This window comes from Panthera uncia (genome assembly GCF_023721935.1).
Source record: "Panthera uncia isolate 11264 chromosome C1 unlocalized genomic scaffold, Puncia_PCG_1.0 HiC_scaffold_4, whole genome shotgun sequence".
Lineage (NCBI taxonomy): Eukaryota > Metazoa > Chordata > Mammalia > Carnivora > Felidae > Panthera > Panthera uncia.
In genome coordinates, this window is record NW_026057585.1 from 100,567,252 (window position 1) to 100,592,737 (window position 25,486).

At 52.0% G+C, this 25,486-nt stretch overlaps 3 protein-coding genes across 4 annotated transcripts in view; 2 read left to right on the top strand and 1 right to left on the bottom strand.

Moving 5' to 3' along the window:
- The first annotated feature begins 1,150 nt into the window (after positions 1–1,150).
- On the top strand, positions 1,151–2,084 carry HES2 (hes family bHLH transcription factor 2). Its single transcript, XM_049618941.1, has 4 exons — positions 1,151–1,195; positions 1,284–1,379; positions 1,644–1,743; positions 1,834–2,084. Exons 1-4 carry the CDS (start codon positions 1,151–1,153, stop codon positions 2,082–2,084), a joined length of 492 nt encoding a protein of 163 aa, XP_049474898.1.
- An 18,081-nt stretch (positions 2,085–20,165) lies between these two features.
- LOC125913743 (uncharacterized) lies at positions 20,166–23,887 on the bottom strand. The gene is made up of 2 exons (XM_049618927.1): positions 23,182–23,887; positions 20,166–22,481 (listed from the first exon to the last, which is right to left on the bottom strand). The coding sequence occupies exons 1-2, from the start codon at positions 23,885–23,887 to the stop codon at positions 22,420–22,422; spliced, it is 768 nt and encodes a 255-aa protein (XP_049474884.1). The 3' UTR covers positions 20,166–22,419.
- ACOT7 (acyl-CoA thioesterase 7) overlaps positions 23,781–25,486 on the top strand; it is a 102,305-nt gene continuing 100,599 nt past the window's right edge. Inside the window, exon 1 of one of the 2 annotated variants that reach the window (XM_049618195.1) lies at positions 23,781–24,016. In XM_049618195.1, coding sequence (XP_049474152.1) covers positions 23,886–24,016 — 131 coding nt within the window. In that variant the 5' untranslated portion in view covers positions 23,781–23,885. The remainder of the gene's footprint in view (positions 24,017–25,486) is intronic. The other variant, XM_049618194.1, reaches the window with a different exon arrangement.

The following is a 25,486-nucleotide window of genomic DNA, read 5'->3' on the forward strand; positions in this document are numbered from 1 at the left end:
GGCCCTGCTGGGGGGGGGATGGGGGGGGACTTGGAGCGAGCAACGGGGGGTAGGGGACAGAGATGGGGTTTGGGCAGCGAGGGAGGACATCCGTCTAGTACCCTGGACAGCGCCTGTCGGCCCGGGCGTACCTCTTCTTGGCCCTTGGTCTGTGGGTCTCGCCCCCCACTCGCCCACAGGTCGGCCGGCAGTCCCAGTCCGCAAGGCTGTCCGTTGCCCCGCCAGCCGGCTGGGGGAGGGCAGCCCCGAGCAGATGGGCGGGGGACGCCCAGCCAGTTTGGCACAGCAACGGCCACGCGGCGCGGAGGCGGGCCCGGCGGACCGCTGGGGCCGAGGCGGACAGCGGGCAGGGGGCACCCAGGACCGCCCCGCCCCGCTCGTCACGTGAACTCCGACCGTCCCGCGGGTAGGAACCCGCCGCTGGAGCCAATTGAAATGAAAACGAGCCCAGGGCTCCTGGATTGCCTCGTCTTCTCCGGGCCTCAGTTTACCCATCCAAATCCGAGCACGGGAGAACCCAATGATCCCTAACTTGGTGAGCAGCTGGAAGATTCTGTGAGGTCGTTAGAGCCAGGGCAGGCCTCCAGCGACCGGCCAGTTCCCAGAGGCTAGGGCCCGAGCAAGCTGACACTTTACTCTGGGCCTCGGTTTCCCCTTCCAGCTCAGCCCTACAGTCGTCAGAGCTACTCGTGGGGGAAGTCCCTCCCCTTGTTTCGAAACCTACGTGGGAACTCCTGCCGCCGCTAGGTCCCCTGCCCCGGCCTGGGGCGGGGCTCACAGGAGGTGCTGGGCGCGAATGAAGGAGCAAGCTCAGGACCGCGAAGGTTCCGATGGCGCCCACATACCCCCTGCAGGTGCTCGGGTGCGCCCCCCGCCCGCGACCGCGCCGCAGATGGGATGCGAAGGCCGCACGAGGGCAGCACCTTGGGGGGCTCTGCAGTCACCCGCTCGCCCCTACCCTGCGAAGGAACAAAGACGGGAGGTGGGACCCCGGGCCGCCAGACTCCTTGGGGCGGGGCGGGGCGGGGCGGGCGACACCGCCTCCTTAAAGCCGGGCGGCGGGCTCGGTGCGCCACCCTCCCGGGACTGCCCCCGCTGCGCGCTGCTCTTTTCCTCCCGGCTCGGTCTGCGCGCCGCTTCTCCGCAGAGCATGGGGCTGCCTCGGAGGGCGGGGGACCCGGCGGAGCTGCGCAAGGTAGGGGGGCTGGGGACTGAGGGCTGGGCGGCCGGGGCGGGGACCTTGATGCGACCCGCCTGACCTCGGCCTGGGCGCCCGTCCGCAGAGCCTGAAGCCGCTGCTGGAGAAGCGCCGCCGCGCGCGCATCAACGCGAGCCTGAGGCAACTCAAGGGGCTCATCCTGCCGCTGCTGGGCAGGGAGGTGGGTGCCGGGGCTCTCGGGGGCCGGGGGTGGGGACTCCCAGGGCGCAGAGCGAGGAGGGCGGGTGGGCCGAGGGGCCCTTGTCCCCGGAGCCGGCGAGGGGCCTCCGCGCGGCGCCCGAGGCCGAGCCCGAGCGTGGCTGGCGCCGAGGGGCCGACCCACCCCCGGCCACGCGCGCCCCACACCCCGGCGCTCACGGCAGTCGGCCGGAGATGTGTCTCGTTTGTCCGTGTCTCTGCCCCTCTCCCTCGTGGCCGGGCGCAGAGCTCCCACTGCTCGAAGCTGGAGAAGGCGGACATCCTGGAGATGACCGTGCGCTTCCTGCAGGAGCTGCCCGCGTCCTCCGGCCCCGCGGCAGCGCCCGGTGAGTGACCCCTCCGCCCCTCCCCGCCCCGCCCCGCCGCAGCCCTGCCCCACGCCCCACCGCGTGCCTCACGCCTCTCTCCGTCCGCAGCGCCCTCCGACAGCTACGGTGAGGGCTACCGCGCCTGCCTGGCGCGTCTGGCCCGTGTGCTGCCCGCCTGCCGCGTCCTGGAGCCCGCCGTGAGCGCTCGCCTGCTGGAGCACCTGCGGCGGAGGGCGGCCGGCACCACCCCCGACTGGGGGCGCGCTGGGGACTCCTGCGGCCCTCCCGCGCCTTCCCCGCCGGCCGCGCCTGCGCCCGCGCCCCCTGAACCTCCCCGCGGCCTCTGGAGGCCCTGGTAGCCCCCTAGCCAGTCCACGGACCCTGCTGGCTGCAAGAGACCTGGGGCGCTGGGCAGACAGAGGAAACCGTCGTGCCAGCTGCCGTTCCCGTCACGAGGTAGCAGCCCAGCATCCACAGGCCGGAACCTGGATGTTTGGGATCTGTGTGGCGACTGAAGGCCATGCGGGCTCAGCTTAAGGCAATCAGTGGAGCAGCCCAGCCTCACCCCAACTTGGGTGCGTCTAGGTGGAGGCGAAGGGGGCAGGTGGCTGCAGAGGGAGGAAGGAGCCCCCCACTGCAGCGACTGGAGGTGGGCCCTGGTACTGGGCCAGCCATGCTTGGGCAGCTGGCACCAGCCCAAAGACTGGGCCAGGAGCTCACGTCTATTCTGACTGGTCACTGCCCTCCCAGTTGGGCCTGGCTCCTTAACAGCTCAGCTTTGGAACCTCTGAACACACAATAGCAATGGCCTGAGGGGCTCTACGGGCGGCAGCCATCACCTCTGCTCCTGGGCTCTCCTGTCCCATGCTTTCAGTTATAGGGACCGGGTGCAGCCAAGGCTCTCTGTTGCTGGGGTTGGGGGCATTGTAACAGGGCCTTGGACTTACTTGGACTTACTTCCCCAGCGTTAAGTTACCTCTAGGGGGTCTTGGGGTGTGAGGAAGGGGTGGGATAAGGAGGGTGCCCTGTGGCCTCAAGGAAGCTTGTCGCTTGGAGGGCCTGGGCCCAGCAGAGTCCATGCCAATGTGAGGTGAGCAGGGCCTGTGTGTCACCCAGAGCGGCAGAAATTCAGGGGATAAGAACAAATAAAGGAGCAGGGAAACACCTTTCCTCATTTTCTCTTGCAAACTGCTCCCTGCTACTCCTTAGGACAAGTTACTGGAAGCAACTTGTTCTTCGGGCTTCTTTTCCCTCTGCATGGAAACAAGGGGAGCCTGAGAAGACTCAGGGAGGGGACTGCGGTCCCCAGTCCTGCGTGCCCAGGAGGGGGGGGGCAGCTGCAGCCTGCTGGGCATGTTCCTGTTTTACGAGGATTCACTGGGCATTCGAGGGAGGTTGGCAGTCCTCCCGGCCATCCCCAGTCCAACATCCCGAGCAAGGGACCAGGGCACTAGGGACAAGAGGAGCTGACTTGGCAGGCATGTTAACTAAGTCCAACTATGTCACAAATCCATGGTGGCCTGGGCACTGATTTGGGTGGGACGCTGTGGGCATTTTCGGAGGAGTCAGTGTTAAGACAACAGGTGAGGGGCGCCTGGGTGGCTCAGTCAGTTGAGTGTCTGACTTCGGCTCAGGCCATCATCTCACCATCTGTGGGTTCGAGCCCCGCATAGGGCTCTGCTGACAGCTCAGAGCCTGGAGCCTGCTTTGGATTCTGTGTGTCTCTCTCTCTCTCTCTCTCTCTGCACCTCCCCCAATCGTGCTCTCTCTCTCAAAAATAAAAACATTAAAAAATTTTTTTTTAATTAAAAAAAAGACAACAGGTGCGCCCCCAGCCAGAAGTGTTGTCCTGCCACCTCTCAGGCCCAGCTGGCTAGACTGTAAGTTCCTAGAGGGCAGGGCGAGGGCTGAGTGCACCTCTGTGACCCCCAGGAACTCAGCACGTGGTGGCTGCCTAATAAACATCGCGAGCTAACGAACAGGCAGTGTGACTGGACCCCAGCTGTATGGAGTCCTTTTGCCCCGACTCCCACCCCTAGTCCCTAATGTCACTTTGCATATCGGCTCCACCAAAACTTGTGCGTCCCGGGGACAAACGTGGGGGAGGGTGGGGAGAACCGAAAGAGCAGTTTCTGCTGGTTTTCCCTGTTCCTGAGAATGTAAGCCTGTTTTCCCGAGTCTCCAGGAGCAGGTGGATAAGGAGGGGCAGCCCACACCCACCACATGATGTCAGGTTTCCTCCTTGGGTTGAGGACTCTGCGCTGGGTGCACACTGAGCAGTGTCCTTGTTCCCAATACGTAATATCTTTTGACACAGGTTTGAAGACAGTAAGAACTGGCCGACCAGAGGCCCCTTTCCCTCTTTGGGTCATATTTGCCACTTCTCGCTTCTGAGCCCCACCTGGGTCCTCAACCCTGTGACTCCCATTGACTTGACGCCAATCAAGCTATAAGACAAGCAGCCGGGAAGGACGGGAGTGTAGACAGGCCTGTGACTCACGGGATCAGGCGTTCCGGGGAGCCTGGACCGGGTGGCTACCCCGGCCCTGGCAAGGAGCTGAGGCGTGCCCAGGCAGGTGAGGTTCTGGGCCTGCAGTGAGAAGCCGGTTTCCCAGTCGGAATAGGCAACAGCTGCCCACAAGTTCTCAGCTGGTCCTCTGAACTGGGCTTGTTGAAACAGGGATGATACCAGCCTCCTCCACAGGACCCCCTCAGGCTCCTCCCCAGGTGTTCCTAAAGGTGAACGAAGGGCAGTGCAGCCTTTTTCTACGTGGGGGAGGCTGCCTCACTCAGAGGGGCATTTAATGATCTTTAACAAGGCCCACATCGTGTCCGGTGACCAGCACTTATGATGTCCTCTCTGCTGTGATCCCATGACTGAATCTAACTGTCTGGTTATCACACTTGGCTGGACAAAAGTCTTCTGTGTCTCTCATAAACCAGTGGGTGAAATGATCCAATGGCCCAAGGATAACCAGAGCACTGAGCTGTCTGGGAAACTCGGGCTGGGGCCGAACCCCACACATCCCCCCTCCCCGGCACCAGTTACTTTGGAGAGGTCAAATCTCATTTCCATGAGGGAGGATAAAGAGCACGTTGCCAAGGAGGGATCCTCTAATAAACATTTACAAATTGCTCTGCTCTGCCTGTGAAGCCCAGACTCTGCCAATGAGTCTCCCACTGGTTTATCTGTAACAGGATCAGAATGAACATAGCCTGCGGGGAATGTCTGGAAAAAATCTACGGCTCTGCAGAACCTCCCCCCCCTCCCCCATGCTTTGGGGTGACCACTCTGGAGACAGCAGCAAGACAGAGGGGGGCTTCCCCATCATGGGCAACTATCTCCTATTTGAAACATCCATATATGGCCATATTTTAAAAATTTTTTAATGTTTATTTATTTTTGAGAGAGGGAGAGGCAGAGAGAGAGGGAGGCACAGAATCCAAAGCAGGCTCCAGGCTCTGAGCTGTCAGCACAGAGCCCAACTAGGGGCTTGAACTCATAGACTGAGAGATCCTGACCTGAGTTGAAGTCGGAGGCTTAACCAACTGAGCCATGCAGGAGTCCCTTTATGTGGCTATATATATATATATATATATTTTTTTTTTAATATAATTTATTGTCAAATTGGTTTCCATACAACACCCAGTGCTCTTCCCAACAAGTGCCCTCCTCCCTGCCCATCACCCACTTTCCCCTCTCCCCCACCCCCATCTACCTTTAGCTTGTTCTCAGTCCTCAAGAGTCTCTTATGGTTTGCCTCCCTCCCTCTCTGTAACTTTTTTTCTCCCTTCCCCTCCCCCATGGTCTTTGTTAAGTTTCTCAGGATCCACATATGAGTGAAAGCATATGGTATCTGTCTTTCTCTGCCTGGCTTATTTCACTTAGCATAATACCCTCCAGTTCCATCCACGTTGTTGCAAATTATGTGGCCTTTTTAAAAAAAACAAAACAAAACATACTAGGTTGCTATAGACATCCCAGAAAAGAACTAACCCAGCCAATGGCGTTTTTTCCCTTGGTTTTACTTCTGGCCTGGCCGCTTACCAGTGTGGCTGTGTCTCTGGGGTACTGACTGCATATGTGTGTGTGTGTGTGTGTGTGTGTGTGTGCATGTGTATCCCTCTGCACAGCCAAGTGACCGCCCTGCAGGGAGCTGCCAGGGCATGTGATGTGCGGGAGAAGGCTGCCACCCACTGAGAGTTCCCAGTGAGCAACCAGTTTCGCTCTGGGTTTTGAGAGGCCCTGGCAAAGCCCCAGGCACTTTCAGCGGCGTGAGAAAGGCACTTAGTGGGCACACCCAGTGTACAGGTGGTGTCTTGTCACCTGAGATCCACTGGGGGGCAGTAGGGAGCAGGGGCCCCAGGGGCTGGTCACAGCTTTGTGAGGCTGGGTCCCCTGGTGAAGGAAGGAGATTCCCAGCCGAGTATGTGCTCGCTGCTCGTTCTGTTGTGGAGGGTGGGCCCAGACCACCTGCCTTGGTGCTTGGCATACTACGAGCCTCAGGGAGAATGGGACCAAGTTATTAAAGAACAAAGAACCATTCTAGACCTCAGAAATCAGAGGCAGACCTAGGTTTTGTGGGGCTACATTCCAATATAAAATTGTAAATACAGACTCAGTATGAAAATACTCAGTGAAAAAATAAATCACATCAGACGAGTGGCGCTTGCAGACTGATGTCTATGCTTCTGGTTTCTCTTCAAGCAATTTGTCAGACACACTTCCACAGAAAACCTCCCTGGTGACAACCCAGGCCTTTCCTCCGTTCCAGAACATTCTACTAGGTTATGCCCTTCCTTGGGGGCAGATCCAAGCTTGAGCTTCATCAGCTTCCTGCTAAATCCAGAGTAGACACTCCATGGTCAAATGTAAGAGTCCAGAATGCTCAATGACAATAACACGGTAAATGTCTTCCATTCATTGCATCCATTCATTATGGGCTATTATGTTACAAGCTATATATTTACACGAACATTTACAGTATTTACGGCATTTTTTTTTCCTTTACACCTTTCTGGGAAGCTTGTGAAATGCAGATTTCCAGCTCCCGCGTCCAGGGGTTCGGATGCCCTGTGTCTGAGTCAACAGCCTCGCACCATACACACCCGAGGCCAGGTTAGTCTGCTCGGGCAAAGACACCGCGTCTGAGGACTGTGGGTTCCCAGGGCTGGGGGGAAGGACAGAAGACGGAGTTAGTGTTCGGTGGAGACAGAGCTTCAGGATTGCAAGATGAAACGAGTCCCGGGGACGGATGGTGATGCTGGTTGGCTAATAACGTGAATGTGCTTCCATGCCACTGGACCGCACACTTAAAGACGGTTAAGAGGGTGAATTTTCTGGGTATTTTACCACCAAAAACAAGAATGAAAAGAAACGGTATCTGAAACTGGGGCTGCCCCTTGATTGAGTTTGCAGAAGATCTGTCCGGTTCTCATAGGAAGTAGACTGGTTAAATTAAGCTGTGATAAACACGGCTCCTGGCTGGCTCAGTCCATAAAGCTCATGGCTCTTGATCTCAGGGTTGTGAGTTTGAACCTCGCATGGGGCATCCTGGAGATGACTGAAATTAAGCTATGATGCACACTTTAGGCCTTTTAAGAGTGGCATCAATGTTTGCCACTTTGGGAATCTACACTGTTTTGATTTACTAGCCTATCCTGCTTGGGGGCAGAGCTTTGCACTTTTTTTCTTTTCTTTCCTTTTTTTTTAACCATTTTTAAAAATTGAAGTATAATTGACCTACCGTGTTCTGTTAGTTTCAGGTGCAAAATACACTGATTCAAAAATTCTATACGTTATACAGTGTTCCCCATGATAAGCGGACTCTTAATCCCCTTTCTCTCACATCCCCCACCCACCTCCCCTCTGGCGATCACCGGTTTATTCTCTGTATTTAAGAGTGTGTGTTTTTTTTTTGTCTCTTTTATTCTTTGTTTATTCATTTATTTTGTTTTTAAGTTATTTTTAATGTTTATTTATTTTTGAAAGAGAGAGAGAGAGAGAGAGAGAGAGAGAGAGAGAGAGAGAGAAAGCGTGAGCAAAGGAGGGGCAGAGAGAGGGAGACACAGAATTCGAAGCAGGCTCCGGGCTCCGAGCTGTCAGCACAGAGCCCGACGCGGGGCTCGAACTCACGAACCTCGAGATTATGACCTGAGCCGAAGTCGGACGCTTAACTGATTGACTGAGCCACCCAGGTGTGCCTCATTTGTTTTGTTTTTTTTAGATTCTACATTATGAGTGAAATCATATTTGTCTTTCTCTGAGTGACTTATTTTGCTTAGCATGATACCTTCTCGGTCCACCCATGTTGTCACCAATGGCAAGATCTCATTCTTTCTTATGGCTGAATAATATTCCATTTATATATATATGTGATATATCTCACATCTCCTTTATCCTTCTTTGTCGTCTTTATCTATGGGCACTTGGGTTGCTTCCTTATCTTTGCTATTGCAAATAATGCTGTGATAAACATAGGGGTGCCTATGTCTTTTCAAATTAGAGTTTTGTTTTCTTTGGGTAGATCCCAGTAATGGAATCACTGGGTCATAATTCTATTTTTAATTTTTTGAGGAACCTCCGTACTCGTTTCCGCAGTGGCTGCACCAGTTTGCATTCCCACCAACAGGGCAAGAAGGTTCCTTTCTCTCCACATCCTCACCGACACCTGTTGTTTCTGGGGTTGTTGATTTTAGCCGATCTGACAGGTGTGGGGTGATACCTCGTCGTTTTGATTTGCATTTCCCTGCTGATGAGTGATGTTGAGCATCTTTTCATGCATCTGTGGTCTTCTTTGGATAGATAGCTATTCATGTCTTCTGCCCATTTTAATCGAATCATTTGGCCTTTTGGTGTTGAGTTGTATAAGTTCTTTGTATATTTTGGATATTAATCCCTTATCACATATGCTGTTTGCAAATACCTTTTCCCATCTAGTACGTTTCCGAGTCGTTTTGTTAATGGTTTCCTTAACCGAGCAAAAGCTTTTTATTTTGATGTAATCCCAAGAGTTTAATTTTGCTTTTGTTTCCCTTGCCTGAGGAGAATGTCGAGAAAGATGTTACGACTGATGTCAGAGAGATTACTGCTTGTGTTTTCTTCAAGGAGTTTTATGGTTTTAAGTGTCACATGTAGGTCTTTAATCCGTTGTGAGTTTATGTGTGTGTGTGGTGAGAAAGTGGTCCAGTCTCATTTTTTTCATGTGGCCGTCCAATTTTCTCAGAGGTTTGCACTTAAAAAAAAATAATTAAAGGGATGCCTGGGTGGCTCAGTCAGTTAGGCGTCCAACTTCAGCTGAGGTCACGATCTCGAGGTTCCCGAAATCAAGACCAGCATTGGGCTCCTTGCTGACAGTGCAGAGCCTGCTTGGGATTCTCTCTCTCCTCTCTGACCCTCCCCCACTTGTGCGTGCTCTCTCTCTCAAATAAACTTAAAAAAAAAGGAAGAAAGGGGGCGCGGGGTGACTCAGTCAGTTGAGCGTCTGCATTACCCTCAGGTCATGACCTCGCGGTTAGTGAGTTCGAGCCCCGCATTGGGCTCTGTGCTGACAGCTCGGAGCCTGGAGCCTGCTTTGGATTCTGTGTCTCCCTCTCTCTCTCTCTCTCTCTGTCCCTCCCCTGCTCACTCTCTGTGTGTCTCTCTCTCAAAAGTAAATAAACATTTAAAAAATTTAAAAAAGAAAGAATTCGTTAGTAATTTAATGATAAGTTTAGTAACTTATTAGTATACATACTGTTAACAGATGCTAACTATCCTTCGATTCCAAAATTAACACCCTACTTAAGAAAATGATGTGAGCGCGCACACACACACACACACAGACACACACACACCGTAGTGCTTCACTTCTAAACAAAGAATTGTGTGGGAGGGGTTTAAATTAAGGGACAGATATTTTCCCACTATGCTTTCATTCATCTTTTTTTTTTTTAATGTTTATTTATTTTTGAGAGAGAGAGAGAACACGAGCAGGGGAGGGGAGAGAGACAGGGAGAAACAGGCTCCAGGCTCTGAGCTGTCAGCCCAGAGCCCAACGTGGGGCTTGAACCCACGAACCACGAGATCATGACCTGAGCGAAGTTGGACGTTCAACCTACAGAGCCACCGAGGCCCCCCAGTCTTGGTTGTCTCTGTTTCAGGTTTTTCTTTAGTTCCAGCTTAAAAGCATACTCTGCTGAGTCCTTCACTTTCCCAATCTCGTTAATATGACTTTGTCAAGTTTGGCTCAGGCACAGAGGATGCTATAATGTGTATATAGTTGTGCAAACAAAACCACAGTGACTAACTGTCCCGTGTCTCACCGTTCTATAACCATTAAATAAACTTAAATTAAAAAAAAGAATATAGAATGCCGTTTATCACGTTTGTCACTTTGATTTTGTTTGCAGCAGGGGAGGGGCAGAGAGAGAGAGGGAGGGAGAATCCCAAGCAGGCTCCACTGTCAGCGAATTCACGTGCCCGATGTGGGGCTCGATCCCACGAACCGTGAGATCCTGGCCTGAGCTGAAACCAAGAGTCATATGCTTAAGTGACTGAGCCACCCAGATGCCCCTCATCATTCTATATTCTTTCTTTATTTTAATGTGTATTTAGTTTTGAGAGAGACAGCGTGTGAGCAGGGGAGGGGCAGAGAGAGGGGGGAACAGAGGATCTGAAGTGGGTTCCGTGCTGACAGCAACGAGCCCGATTTGGGGTTCAAACTCATGAACCGAGAGATCACGACACGAGCCGAAGTCGGACAATCAACTGACTGAGCCACCTAGGCGCCCCTCACCATTCTATATTCTCCTAACCCACACATCATAATACTGCTCCCTCCTAGATTAGAGGTAATTTCCTAAAGCCCAGGAAGTTTCTGATTGAGAGGTTTATACCTGACCTTCCCCTCTATGATAGGTCTTACCCTACAGACCACAGAATTAATGTGGGGGTGGTCCCAAATATCAAGTTTCTGTATTCCAGTTATACTTTGGGGGACCAGAGAAATGACACATGTGTGAAATGTTTACACATGTGTGAAATGTTCACACACTGGGTGGACCCACTGTGAGCCCGACAGGACCAGGAAGGGCTCCATTAATGACCTGGCCCCCGTCACTCACGTTCCCATTCGAAGAGGGTATGTGACGACACTTTGGATCTTCAAGGATCCTTATGAACTTGGACTCTGTGTCCAATGGCCCAGGAAATGTTCACACATGCTACCTCCCCTAGGGCACAGTTAGCCACGTAAGGGCCATTGATTCTTGGGGGGAAATCCAGGAGGAATCAGTATTATATACATTTACTTCGTGTTGCAAAGTCCTGGGGGCCCAGCCTTCCTTCAGTCGGTGGGTTCCACGCCCAAAAATTGTCTCAGGTAATGGAAGACAGGCAAGGAATCATTGCTTTTTACTGGCGCCGATGCCACAGGCCCCGGTAAGCATTCTTTATTTCCTCTAACTATACAGACGGAGCCACGCCCATGTTGGGACGCTGGGACGCTGTTTTCATGGCCATCACAACTCTCTGTGGCCCAGGCCTCCCTGGTGGCCACCTTGTCTCTGCCACTCAGTACAATCATCCTGAGCTCCCGGCTTCTGACGGTTAAGCGCTGCCATCTGGCCTCTCCTGTTTTGGAGTCCATCATCCTGGGATGACGGTGGTCCTGCTCCTGAAACGGCGTCTTCTGCTGTTGCCCGCTGCTCTGCCTCTTCGTGACGCAGGTGCGCCTTCGCTGTGCCTTCCTTACGAACGTGTGTCCTCCGGGTACTCCCAAGTAGCCTTCTCATCTGGGGGCTTGTCCAGCCTTACATGGCACGTCCGTGGTAGCAGGGCCCCTCCTCTGAGCCTTTCAGGCGCGGCCGGCCTCCCTTAGAGTGGGCCATCACCTCGTCATGCCACCGAGAGCCACCTTAGCCACGTGACCGCACCATCTCAAGGGGTAAATGCCGGTGTGATACAGCCAGTGTCCTGGGATGATGCTCCCAAAGCAATACACGCTCCCTTAACCAACTCTATTTTCCAACTCTTCGAGCAACCTCCGAATCCGGTCCTGTGTGTTCTCTCCAGGACCTGTAGCTCCTTGGGGGTGTGTGGTCCCTGTCCTCTGTCACCAGGTCCAGCACAGCCCAGCTAGGCTCTGTAATAACTTAATCCTAGTTATTAACCTCATGGCCAGGCGGGGAGGCGGGCCGGGTTCTGAGGGGCTCCCGTCCCGCAGTGGTGAGGCCAGTTCCACCCCCCATCATTTGTAGTCCCCCCTCCCCCATATGACTTTACTTCCTGATATATCACCCCGCTCAGGGCATTTCTTTTCAGTAGTAAACTATTTGGAGTGGGGTGAGTAAAAATAGACTAAAAATTCACATCTATCTGGAACCTCAGAATGTGACCTTATTTGGAAATAGGATCTTTGCTGATGGAATTAATTGAAGATGATGTCACACTGGATTAAGGTGGGCTCTACATCCAAACATTGCTAGGGGCGCCTGGGTGGCTCAGTCAGTTGAGCTTCTGGTCATGATCTCACAGCTCAAGAGTTCGAGCCCCGCATTGGGCTCTGTGCTGACAGCCCAGAGCCTGAAGCCTACTTTGGATTCCGTGTCTCCCTCTCTCTGCCCCTCTACTGCTTGTGCTCTCTCTGTCTCTGTCTCTCTCTTTCTCTCTCTCGAAATAAATAAACATTAAAAAAAAATTTAAATCCAAGGATCGGTGCCCTTATGAGGAGAGGAGAGGACAAGGGCGCCTGCGTGGCTCAGCTGTTTAAGTGTCCAACTCTTGATCTCAGCTCAGGCCTTGATCTCAGGGTTGTGAGTTCAAGCCCTGTGTTGGGCATGAAGCCTACTTAAAGGAAAAAGAAAAAGAGGAGAGGACAAGAAGACAGTAGGGCAGAGAGAAGATGGCCCTGTGAAGATGAGGCAGAGATTGGGGTGATGCAGCTTCAAGCCAAGGAGCACCAGGGGTCACCCGAAGCAAGAGGGGAAGGAAGGATTCTTCCCTATGGCCTTTAGAGGGAGCGTGGCCCTGCTGACATCTTACTTTGGGACTTCTGGCTTCAGAACTGTGAGAAAATAAATGTCTATTGTTTTAAGCCATTCAGTTTGTGCTACTTTGTTATAGAAGTCCTGGAAAGTTCATCCACTTGTGTTGTTAGCTGAGCCAAAGTGAGACACTCAATTTTATTTTATTTTATTTTATTTTATTTTATTTTATTTTATTGTTTATTTTTGAGAGGGGGAGGGGCAGAGAGAGAGGGAGACACAGAATCTGAAGCAGGGTCCAGGCTCCGAGCTGTCAGCACAGACCCCGATGCAGGACTGGAACCCACGAGCTGTGAGATCATGACCTGAGCCAAAGTCGGACACTTAACCGACTGAGCCACCCACGCACCCCTGGAAGACGTTTTAAACTCAACTTTATGTAGATTATATCTATCGATATCTACTCTAGTAGAGATTAAAAAGAAGTTTTAAAGCTTTATGTGTTAATTCACTAGAAACAACAATACGTGCATTACTTGTCAGCATATGCATCTTTTCAATAATACATTTTTTCAAAACGAAACTATTTGGAGACAAGCGCGGTATGGTTTTTTATAGCTTTGCAAATCTCTTTGCTATCTGCATTACTAGAAGACAGCTAGATTCTCCTATCTCTTGCACTCCGCGTGTTCTGATATGTTGTTCCCATGGAAGCGTATGAAAACACACACAAATATATCGTTGGGAAAAGGAGAAGTATTTAAAAAAATTTTTTTTCATACTTATTTATTTTGGAGACGGCGCAAGCAGGGGAAGAGCAGAGAGAGGGGGACAGAGGGTCTGAAGCGGGCTCTACACTGTTAGGCTGACAGCAGCGAGCCTGATGTGGGGCTCGAACCCACAGACCACGAGATCACCACGGACCATCTGAGCCAAAGTTGGACGCTCAACCGACTGAGCCACCCAGGTGCCCCAAAGGAGGAGTATTTTAATGTTTTAATAGTCTTTTCAGAAACTTGTGGATACTTTTCTTTGCTACAACATCAAAACCCAACAGGTGCTAACTCCTTCAAGGTCAGCTGCAATGCAGAATCCAAAACCATACGGATATACTGCTTCGTCATGCTCTGTTACGTTAATTCCACTGATCTATCTGGCACTTTTTAATTAATGTATTTATTTTTAAATTTTTTGATGTTTATTTTCGAGGGAGACAGAGACAGAGCACCAGCTGTGAAGGGGCAGAGAGAGAGAGGGAGACACAGAATTAGAAGCAGGCTCCAGGCTCCGAGCTGTCATCACAGAGCCTGATGCGGGGCTTGAACCCACGGACCGCGGGATCATGACCTGAGCCGAAGTCAGAGGCTTAACCAACTGAGCCACCCAGACGCCCCTATCTGGCACTTTTTAAAAAAGTAAGCTTTATGTCCAATGTGGGGTTCGAACTCACCACCCCGAAATCAAGGCTCTCACGTTCCAGCCACTCAGCCAGCCAGGCGCCCTATCTGGCATTTTGAATGGGTCTTTTACCCACGTGTGATTATGTAACATCGTGCGTTAGTCATCTGAAAAATATCGCTTCCCTGAGTTATGCAGATCTTCGAAATACCGACTGATTTCATGATATAGTCTCTCCACACATCAGGAAGCTTCTGAGAAAACCCTGTATATTTGTTAGACACGGGGACCGCCAGGGGTCCACGGAGCACGCACTGGGAACAGGCACAGTTAAGAAGACACGATGGGGAGATGATGTGGAACCATAAAAAACCCACAACCCGAAAGAGGGCAGGAAAAGAGGGCAAAAAGAGCAGAGGACACACGGAACGTGGGAGAATAAACGGTGCGGGGGCAGCTGAGCACTTTGACAAGGAATGTGGGGCCAGGACCTCTCCGTGACCGGAAGACTACCACAGGGCAGTGATGGCCCGCAGGCTCAGAGGACTTGAGAGCCAGAGAACAGTGGTCTAGCAAGAGTGAGGAGTAAGGACACCGCTTTTGGAAACGCTGGGTCGGAAATGTAACGAAGGCTTATGCTCATGCGATGGATGCTATGCAGTGACAAAAGCAAGCAGACCACTGCTCCCGGCAGCAGCCACGGCCACCTGTCACACCGACGTTGTACACGGCGATCGTCTGTACCAGGGAGGGGTGCCGTTTCTGGGAGAGCACAAGCGGGAGCTTTCTGGGGTGTTGGTGATGTCATCATTCGTGGTCTGGGGGGCTAATGGGTGTATTTATTTTGTGATAATCAACTGTAGGATTATGACTGTGCATTTTCCTGCACGTATGCCTTATGTATAAATATCTGGATGGTTTCTGGGGCGCCTGGGTGGCTCGGTAGGTTAAGCTTCCAACTCTTCATCTCAGCTCATGTCATGATCTCACGGTTTGTGAGTTCAAGCCCTGCGTCAGGCTTCTGTGCTGACACCACGGAGCCTGCTTACAATTCTCTCTCTCTCTCTCTCTCTCTCTCTCCCTCTCTCTCTGCCCCTCCCCTGTTAGTGCACACGTTCTCTCCAAATAAATCAGCTTAAAAAAAATATCTAGACGGTTTCTGTGTGGTATCATAGGCATGATGGTGGTGCCCAGTACACGGCGTGGCATGTATAAAATGCTCAATAAATTTTTGTTAAATGCACAACAATAATCTTCATTAACTAGTCATACTGTCAACTACCATTTATTGAGCCCTCCCTATGCACCAGGCACTGCTCTCAACGACTTTTATGTATTAACTCACTGATACCTCATAAAAACCCTATGAGGTGTTTACTGTTATTCTCATTTTGTAGATGAGGAGACTGAAGCACAGAGAGGTCAAGGAACTTACCTGAAGCCACACAGCTAGGTGTGCCTGAAGGTGGGGCCCTGCTGCAGGGCTCTGCATCCTTCCCCCCTCTTTCTTTTTTAATGTTTTATTTTATTTTTTGAGAGACAGAGCATGAGCAGGGGAGGGGCAGAGAGAGAGGGAGACACAGAATCCAAAGCAGGCTCCAGGCTCCTAGCTGTCAGCACAGAGCCCTATGCCAGGCTCGAACCCATGAATGCGCGATCGTGATCATCCAGGCGCCCCTGGATCCCTCCCTTTAATCTCTTCACCCAACTAGTCAGCCTTCCCAAGACCAATTATGAAATGAACCCTCTTAAGGACACGAACACCAAATCCAACCTGTGTTACTGGACCGCTGAGGCATAAAAGCGGTTCTGTTCCCTCAGTGACCTGAGCATTTAGATGAGCATTTGGAGGGGTCACCCAAAGCTCTCGCCAGGCAAGGGTTTGGTTACACAGCAGTCGCTTCTCTGGGGAGCCTGTCACAGGCAGAGAACAGGGGGTGGGGCTGGGAGCCTGGGAGCTGTGCCCTCCAGGGTTCTTCGCGACTCACACAACCATGTGGGATCTAATTTAAGTATCTCTAGCAAATTAGGGCCCTTTGACTCTTCAAACAGCAATTACTTGATGCATGAAACCAGCATCATTTTTCCCCCAGGGCCTTTGAGAAACTGTAATTATACCCCAGTTTTTTTAATTATCACGTGTGTGGGAAAAAAAATAGAATTTCTCTCACTCTGAGTGGTTTTTGTTGTAATCACAGGGTTCCTGGTATATGTTTTAGTAAGGGGAAGTTTATTTTGATTTTTAGCAGGATCTGAAGGTGGGTGGAACCCAGGCTGGGGCCAGGGCCTAGGGAAGGATGCAGAGGTTTGGGGGCTCGGCCCCTAGGTGGAGCCACAGAGCTTCAGACACAGCGCCCAAGGGCCACCGGGCTTACAAAGGAAGGGAACTCTCACCTCTAAAGGCACTTTGAAGATCATCTCTCACCAACACTCTAATGCAGGCACCCGGACAAGGCTATAATTCTAGATTTACAGTTTGACCTACTTACGAGTCGAAGGGATGATTTCTAAATGCTTCACTTGGAAAGTGCATCTCTTGTCTATTCTAAACCCTTGGGTGTTTTTCTTCTCCGTGTAAGGACCAATTTGTTCTTTGCTTGTCCTCTTGGATTATGGGTCCTGCTTTCAAACCGGTGGTTTATCAGGTCTGGGTTTCCTCAGAGTGGCTCACTGTGGGGTCAGAGCCCCAGGGCTTGATCTTACAGGTGTTAGGAGTGGGCTGGGTACCAGTGAGGTCTCTAAGCAGCCTCTGTAGTCCTCCCTGAGACGGAGGCCATGCTCAGCCTTTGTAGGTTTCCTGCTGGCAACAGATGGAGGGGCTTGTCCACTCAATGCAGTAGACAAGATGCTACTGAATAGAGACAAGTTGCTAGAATCACGAAGGGTCCAGCATCTCTTAGGAGGAAAAACAAATCTTTAGTAAAACAGCTAAATATTGGGGCACCTGGGTGGCCCAGTCGATTGAGTGTCTCACTTTGGCTCAGGTCATGAACTCGAGGTTCGTGAGTTCGAGCCCTGCTTCATATCCTTTTTTCTTCTCTCTCTGCCCCTCCCCCGCGTGTACTCTCTTTCTCAAAAATAAATAAACATTAAGACAACAACAACAACAGCAGCTAGATGTCATTGACATCAGAAGGAGACAGAGGGCGCAGAGGGGCCAGGTGGCCCCTTCCAGGCTGCATCTGGTGCCTGACACCCAAAAGGACATGGTGAGCCCTGGAGAATCCAGCACTGTCCTTTTCTTGTACTGGTGCCTGCTTGAACTAATCGGTGTCTTCTTCCGGGACCCCAGTTAGAGTGCTCTGGCACAAGGCAGACGGCATCCCATCTGATCAAATCATCCCCGGAGCCCCCAGGACCTCAGGACAACTGGGCTTCACAAGCTGGTTCACGAAAACTTAAGCTGACCTTTTCTCTTGTGCCACATCCTATTCCAAGTGCCTTATGATATCAACTTATTTCTTCCGTCCAACAACCAGCGGGGCAGTTGCTGTCGTTTCCCCGTGTCTCCTAACAAGAGAGCCAGGGCACAGATGCATCAGGAGACAATGCGAGGCCGCACGGGGCTCATGCAGCACGGCCTGGGGCCCTCGCTCCTAAGCCTACATTCCTCTCTCTCTGATCGGCCTCCCTCCTCTGTCTGCGACTCATCTCCCACCCAGTCACAGAAGGTCCCTTGACTCTGGCAGTCTGCTGGGGCTCCCCAAGGGTGAGCTTCATGTGACTTCTGGACAAAGGCTCGCAGAAAGGTCTCTGCATTTACTCAGAGGGCCTGCTCTCCCATGTGAAGGAGGCAACGGCAGTGACACCGATACGTGGTGCTAAGTGCACTTCCCGGGAGCCCTTCTCTGGGGGTCTACAGCCAGCCCCCAGCCTGTTACCCCGCCTCTGCCTCACCCCTTTCCAGGCATGGGTCAGGTGAATGGTGCTCAAGGACACACGGGCAGTTTCAGGGGCATGCACCCGGTGTTTCTTTGGCCCCTTCTCTTTCACAGCTCTGAGTGATAAATTCATGCTTACGCCGGAGTCAAATCTTCAGTTTAAGACACGGTATTCAGGGGCACCTGGGCGGCTCAGTCGCTTAAGCGTCGGACTCTTGACTTCTGCTCAGGTCACGATCTCACAGTTCCTGTGATGGAGCCCTACATCGGGCTCTGTGCTGGCTGTGCAGAGCCTGCTTGGGATTCTCTCTCTCTGCCTCTCCCCAACTTGTGCTGTCTCTGTCTCTCTCAAGATAAATAAATACATATTAAAAACAAAATATAAAACTTACATTTACAGCATAAAAAAATAATGATCCCGTATACCATCACCCCGGTCAGGAGAAGAAACGTGAATACCGCCCCCACTCACCTCGTTCCCTGTGACCCTCCTTGCCGACAACACTCTTTTACCACCTGTTTATATTTTCCTAACAGAGTTGTTTATTTATTCTTAGCAAATTCCCGTTATGCAATACAGCGTTTTCAGCTATAGTTACCACGTTACGCATTAGATTCTGAGACCTTATTCATCTTACAGATAAAAGCTTGCACCATTTTACCAACCTCTTTCCATTTCCCCTAAGCCCCAACCCTGGCAACCACGTTTCTACTCTCTGTTCCTAAGAGTTCAACATTTTTTTTTTTTTTTTTACAGGATTCTACCTGAATCGTACTGTGCGGTATTTATATTTCTCTGTCTGGCTTATTTCACTTAGCATAATGCTCTCCAGGCTCATCTATGTTGTTGCCAATGGCAAGATTTCCTTCATTTTAAAGACTGAATGGTATCCCATCGTGTGTGTGTGTGTGTGTGTGTGTGTATAAAATTATAATATATAATTTATATATATTGAATTTTCCTGATCCTATCCATCCATTAATGGACACTTAGGCTGTTTCAACGTGAATCATGCTACAATGAGCACTACAGCACAGATACCTTTTCGAGATGGTGGTCTCATTTCCTTTGGACATATACCCAGAAGTGGGCTTGCTGGATTATAAGGTGGTTCTCTTTTTCACTTCTTGAGGAGTTGCCATATGGTTTTCCACAGGGGCTGTACCCATTTGCATTCCTAGTAACAGTGTCAAAGACTTCCCTTTTCTCCACATCTTCGCCAACCCTTACCCTTTTGGGACTGGCACGAATAGAGTATTCGCTGTTTGCATGCATGGCTTGGTCCTACACGTTCTTTGGGATCTTTCTTCTTTCCCCCCACATTGTGATTCGTCGTGTGCAACTGGAGTTTGTGGGTTTCCACGGCTACTCAGTATGGCGCTGATGAGCGTGCTGCAATCCGCTGATCTGGTGCACTGCCGACGGGCATTTGAGTTCCAGTTTGGGGTTATCACAAACAGTGCCGCTGTGAATCCTTTTGGAAGCCCTTCTGGGTGACCTCACGCTCAATACACTGGAGATGTACCCAGTAGTAGAGTTTCTGGGTCAAAGACTATGGCAGTTTCAAGCTTTAGCAATTATTTTTGGTTGTTATTCTTCAAAGAGTCCACCTAACTCACGTTTCCACCATTGGTGTATGAGGGTCCCCATTGCTTCATATCCAATACTCCCTACTGACTTGAAAAAAATAATAAAACGGTCGTGGGGCGCCTGGGTGGCTCAGTCGGTTAAGCATCCGACTTCGGCTCAGGTCGTGATCTCGCGGTCCGTGAGTTCGAGCCCCGCGTCGGGCTCTGTGCTGATGGCTCAGAGCCTGGAGCCTGTTTCAGATTCTGTGTCTCCCTCTCTCTGACCCTCCCCTGTTCATGCTCTGTCTCTCCCTGTCTCAAAAAGAAATAAATGTTAAAAAAAAGAAAAAAATAATAAAACAGTCGAGAGGTTAGATGGTAATAGTACAAAAATACATCAATGGAAAGCGAAGGTCTAACCCCCCTTTCCCCAAAAGTTACCAGTGTCAATAGCTTCCTAAATATCTTTCCATAAAAATTTTCAGAAATTATTTAAATAATATATGTAAGGTTTTTTTATTAAAAATGTTTAAGTGTTTATTTTTGAGAGAGAGAGAGAGAGAACCAGCGGGGGAGGGGGCAGAGAGAGAGAGGGAGACACAGAATCTGAAGCAGGCTCCAGGCTCTGAGCTGTCAGCCCATCGTGGACTCGCACTCACAAACTGTGAGATCGTGACCTGAGCCGAAGTCAGACGCTTAACCCACTGAGCCACTCAGGCACCCCTGTAAGTTTTTTTTTTGAATGACAATTTGTGGATACTATTTCTAGTCCAAAGAAAGAGTGGGGAAATTAAATAGAATTAATTAAATACCTGAGGTAGTTCAACTCGTTGCTGTTGGTAAACCTCTGTTGAGTCAATCATCTGTAAAATATTTCCTGAGCACCTGTTATGTGCTAAGCACTCTTCTAGGAGCTTAGGATACAGCAATGAAAAACATGGTTGGCAGAGACAAAATAAATAGATGAGTAAATTGGGGTAACGGGGTGGCTCAGTCGGTTAAGTGTCTGACTTTGGCTCGGGTCATGATCTCGCAGTCTGCGAGCCCAAGCCCCGCGTCGGGCTCTGTGCTGACAGCTCGGAGCCTGGAGCCTGTTTCAGATTCTGTGTCTCCCTCTCTCTCTCACCCTCCCCCGTTCATGCTCTGTCTCTGTCTCAAAAATAAATAAAACGTTAAAAAAAATTAAAAAAAAAACTGTCTTACTCACTTATTAAAAAAAATAGATGAGTAAAATATATACTAAGTGGCATTAAGAGCTAAGGGGAAAATTAAGCCAGGGAGAAATTAGGGACTACTGAGGAACTCAGCTTTTGACAGGTGGTCAGGGAAGGCCTTATTTACAGGTGATATTTTAGTAAAGACCCAAGGAAGTGAGGGCTGAAGCTTGGGGGTGCCTGAGGAAAGAGGTGTTAGTTGTAGTCAAGGACCCTCTGAGGGGTCATGGCAGTGGGGACCACGCAAGCACGGGGAGAGCGGAGATGAGGACATCTGGACAGAGGTGTGGACGATGCTTGGAATGCTACAGGGAGACAGGGCACATTCTAGACTTACTTTCCTTGTTTAATGTTTTCTAATGTTTATTTATTTTTGAGGCGAGACAGAGTGTGAGCGGGGGAGGGGCAGGAAGAATCTGAAGCAGGCTCCACGCTCTGAGCTGTCAGCACAGAGCCTGATACGGGGCTCGAACTCACTAACCATGAAATCATGACCTAAGGCGAAGTCAGACGCTTAACTGGCTTGCCTAGACTTACTCTGGATGCAGAGCTGGCAGGATTTGCAGATGGGTTGGATGAGGGATGGGAGAGAAATGAGTCACAGGTGACTCCCCAGTTGTTAGCTTGAACAATTGGAAAAAAGAAACTGTAATGGGGAAGACTGGGAGAAGCAGTCTCAGGGGGAGTGGGAGATGCCTAGAACACCACTGGGGTGATGTGAGGTCCAGGCATGAGGAGTCTAGTGAGTCTAGGAGTCTAGGCGAGAGTCTAGAATTCGGGGGAGAGTTCTGGGCATCCCACGTGGCAGAACTAGCAGAGCAGACCCAGCAAAGTGGCCAGAAAAGTAGTAGCGTGGGGTGTCTTGGAAGGCAAGGAGTTCACGTTTCGAGAGAGATGACTTCTGACAACAGATTACTGGATTTAGCAACTTGGGAAGGAATTAGTGACCTTGACAAACTGAGCTGTAGAGACAAAACCCAGGGATGGAATGGGTTCAGGAGAGAATGGGAGGGGGGTACAGAGGACAGAGGGTGTATATATAAACAGCTTTTCTGAGAAGTTTTGCCCCAAAAGACAAGGATGGAAATGGCTCAACAGCTTGAGAAAATAGGGAAAAACCTGACGTGGGAAGGAGGGAGGCTGTAAGGTGAAAGACCAGTGTAAATCCACCAGCGCTGTAGTAAAGCTAACTGGTAATGGCTTTGCTAAAGGATTGCCCCCCCCCCCCCACCCCACTGCTGACCTTGAACACTGGGCAACAGTATAAACTACTGGCAATGACATACAAGTGGTTAATCCTGGAGCATCATTTTCTCTACAGAAGCAGGACACAACAATATCTGGGCTGAAAGGTCATGTTCCCTGGCTCCCTCTGCTACAAGAAGAGCTGTCACATGGGCAGTGTTGACAGATGCTGTCTTTGGGCCAAAGCTTAGCCACACCCTTTTCCAAAGGTACAGATGTTGTCCCAGATCTCTTTTTTTTGTCTCCCTCTGGGAGGGACCAGTCTATTTAATCCTGAACCATTCAGCCCATTCCCTAGTCTAGGAATATGGTTCAGCAGGTGGTCACAGTCAGGTTTCTTGTGTCCCGGATTTGTCTCCAAATCAGATTTTTTGAGGTTTTCGAAGAACAAAAGGTATCCAACTTCATGGGAATGTTCTCACCTATACAAAAAGGGCAGGGCCCCAGTAAAGACTTGTTCCATTGCATTGACCGTCTGGGAAGACTGTTTGGAGAGACAGGACATTTGAGTAAGAAAGGTGAGAACAAAAAGGAAGGAAGGCCCTAAATTATTGATGTGTTGGGCCCCTTACATTCATTACCTCATTTCTCCTGGGGAAGGTCAGGTAAATATTACCAATTAACCGGTAAGGAAACTGCCTTGCCTAAGGCTCCAAATCTGGTTTATTGCTGCTAGGTCCCATCCTAAGAAATCTATTCCCTTTGGGACCCATCCTGGGACGACGTGGTGGTTAAATAGGCTTGGTGACCCTTGGTGCTTGCATCAATTTAACTCTCGCTAGAAAACAAAATTTCTAATGCAATCGTCTTAAAACATAGATGTGATCCGGACTGTCCCCTCTATTCCAAGGACTTAGACATGAGCTGGGCTGCCTCTAGGGTCTGATAATGCGGGACTGACCAGGATGAGACAGGATTCCTTCAGAGCTATTTAGTTTAGTATAAATGGGTTTTCAAATCTCACTGAAGAGCCTATTTTGTGGGTTTTATTTGATTTTTAAAAATCTGACTACAAAAGCAATTTATGTTCACGGTAACAAATGTGGAAAAGGCACATCTTATACGGAGTAAAAAGTTCTCTGCAATTCTGGCACACAGATGTAATCACCTTTTCCCTCTTTGGTGTGTGTTAAGCCTATTTTGCAACCCAGACTTGACCTGGGCTGTGCAACAGAACAGCTCACCATCTTTAGGGCGCCCTACCGCCGCCCGCACGCACACCCCCAAGCAAAAGCTCAGGGCTTCCAGGAAATCCTGCACGAAGCTCGAGGCGGTCCGCAGCGGACCGCGTAGGCGGATTCCCTGCCTGCAGCCGGCGGTGTAGGCCATCCCGGGTCCTTGGTCGTCTGCAGCCCAGCTCGCCGGCTCCGGACTCCGGGTTCTGCGCACCCACGTGCCCTCCCAGCACAATACCCAGCAGCTCCGCCATAAATGCTCGTTTACGGGGGATGGGGGGACCTCCAATTTCCCGTCAGGGGCTGATTCGAGAGTGCAAGCCCCGGAGGCGGACCCCCGCAGGCCTTCCTGCCGCACTCCAGCCCCAGGGCCTCCGAGCCCGGGCTCGCTCACCTCCCGGGGCGCTGTATCCGCAACCGCCCAGCGTCGGCTGCCGGGACGGCCCCTCCCCCCCGCGGACACGCGCGGCGCGGGGCGAGGCTGATCCACGCGGCTGCCGCGCTCGGCACCGCCCAACAGTCGCCGAACCTTCTGGAAGCGGCTCCCCACCGCGCCCCACCGCCGCCAGAACCGGACGCCCCGGGCGCCGGCGGCGGCCCGAGGGGCGGGGCGCGCGGGGGCGGGGCCTGCGCAGGAGACCGCATTCGATTCGCCGTCGGGGCCTAGGTCCCGCCCCTCCGACGCGCAGGCCCCGCCTCCACCCTCCCCCTCCATGGCGCCGCCCGGGCTCATTCATTCCGCGCCAGGCCTGCCAGACACCTGCTTTCTCTTTCAGTCGTTCGCCGACGCCGCCAGCATGTCGGGCCCCGCCGCGGAGACCCCGTCCGCCATCCAGATCTGCCGGTAAGCGGGGCGCGCGGAGCGGCGAGCAGCCCGGACGCCGAGTCAGCGCCCGGGCCTCCCCCGCCCGCCCCAGCCCGCCCTGCCCCCCGCCCCAGCCCGCGGCCGGGCCCGGCTTCTCCGACTCGCCGCCCTCCCGCCGAGGCCTGGATGCGCCTCAAGGCCCGCAGCGCCGGCGGCCTGAGGCGCATCCCGGGGACGGCGCCGCGGCCACGCAGGCCGTTTGCGGGAGGACTCGGCGCGGCGCCGTCCCCGGGCGGGGTCGATGTGCATCCCTGGCGCTCCGCCCCGCCCCGCCCGGTGCCCGAGCGCGCCGGAGCCCCTGCCGGGGTCCCGCTGAGCCCCCTAATCCGAGGGCGTTCTGCGGGCGGTGGTGCATCGCCTGCCGGATCCCCTGAGAGGTGGGGTGCAGATTACCAGCTTGCCAGGCGAGCCCCTCGGTGGGTACCCGAGTGGGCGGAGGCTGCAGAGATACAGTCCCTTTCCTGTCTGCCTCGGCTTTTTCGGGGAGTCGGTGTTAACGGAGGAGCAGAAAATACCCATCCCCTCTAAAGGTTAACTGCTCCATTGAGCCTGGTAGCATCTTACACAATGGGGGCAACGGGTTGTTCTTCGCAGCGGACCACCCCCGGCCTTCCTCCACGGGCCATGGGTAGATGGAAGCCCCCAGAGGAAGCTGGAGATGGTGAGCTGGCTCGTTTCCCACTGGAGCGGGGAGGGCAGCCTCAAGGTTACCCTTCATTACCTTGGACAGAATCGGAAGCAGGCACGCTAGTATTTGAGCCTGAGCTGAGTAAGGGCAAGTCTGGGAAGGCCTCACTAGGACTGGGGCCTGCAGCCGGGCCTAGTCTGCCTGACACACCACTAAGAATGAGCTGCTTCCTGATTTGGGGTAGGTTCCTCAGATTTGGAGGTTGGGCATCACACTGACCTTGGGTCCCACCCACCAGGTTGGCTTCCTGTGGATGGTGACATCTCCCTGGAAAAGACAGCAACTGGATGTGTAGTAAGTGCTGGATTCTTGGGGTGCCTTGACTCCACCCCTACTTCTGACGCCATCAGAAGCCTTTCCTAACCTCAAGGTCAGTTTTGAGCGTTCTTAGGGAGAGGAGATCTTTAAGGGGAACCTTGCTCTTTTCCCTTTGTTATTGGCTGTGTGGCAGTCATGGCCCCACTAACTATAAGTTCCTGGCAAAATGATAGAAGCAACTGACTTTGGGAAACAGGAGGGCCTGGAGTCAGGGTCTTGGATCAGGCTCTGCCTCGTATTGGCCAAGTGACCTTGGCAATCATGGTTTACAAAGGGCTTGTGTATCTCTCTTCTCATTCGGTTTGCCCAACTTACCTGGGAGAAAGGATGGCAGGGGTCTCACCGCTGTGAAGAGAGGAAGGAAACTGAGGTTCTGGGAGACCCAATGTCTCTGTAAGGTCATCCAGCCACAAGAGCCTGAGGGCAGCCCCTGCCAGGTCTTC

Bases quoted from the DNA above. Each gene is read 5' to 3' on its own strand.
- HES2 (XM_049618941.1), top strand. From the start codon at position 1,151: ATGGGGCTGCCTCGGAGGGCGGGGGACCCGGCGGAGCTGCGCAAG. The intron at 1,196-1,283 runs GTAGGGGGGCTG...GCCCGTCCGCAG, and splicing joins ACCCGGCGGAGCTGCGCAAG to AGCCTGAAGCCGCTGCTGGA. The intron at 1,744-1,833 runs GTGAGTGACCCC...CTCCGTCCGCAG, and splicing joins CGGCCCCGCGGCAGCGCCCG to CGCCCTCCGACAGCTACGGT.
- LOC125913743 (XM_049618927.1), bottom strand. From the start codon at position 23,887: ATGGAGGGGGAGGGTGGAGGCGGGGCCTGCGCGTCGGAGGGGCGGGAC. The intron at 22,482-23,181 runs GTGAGCTGTTCT...CTCTCCAAACAG, and splicing joins GGTAGGGCGCCCTAAAGATG to TCTTCCCAGACGGTCAATGC.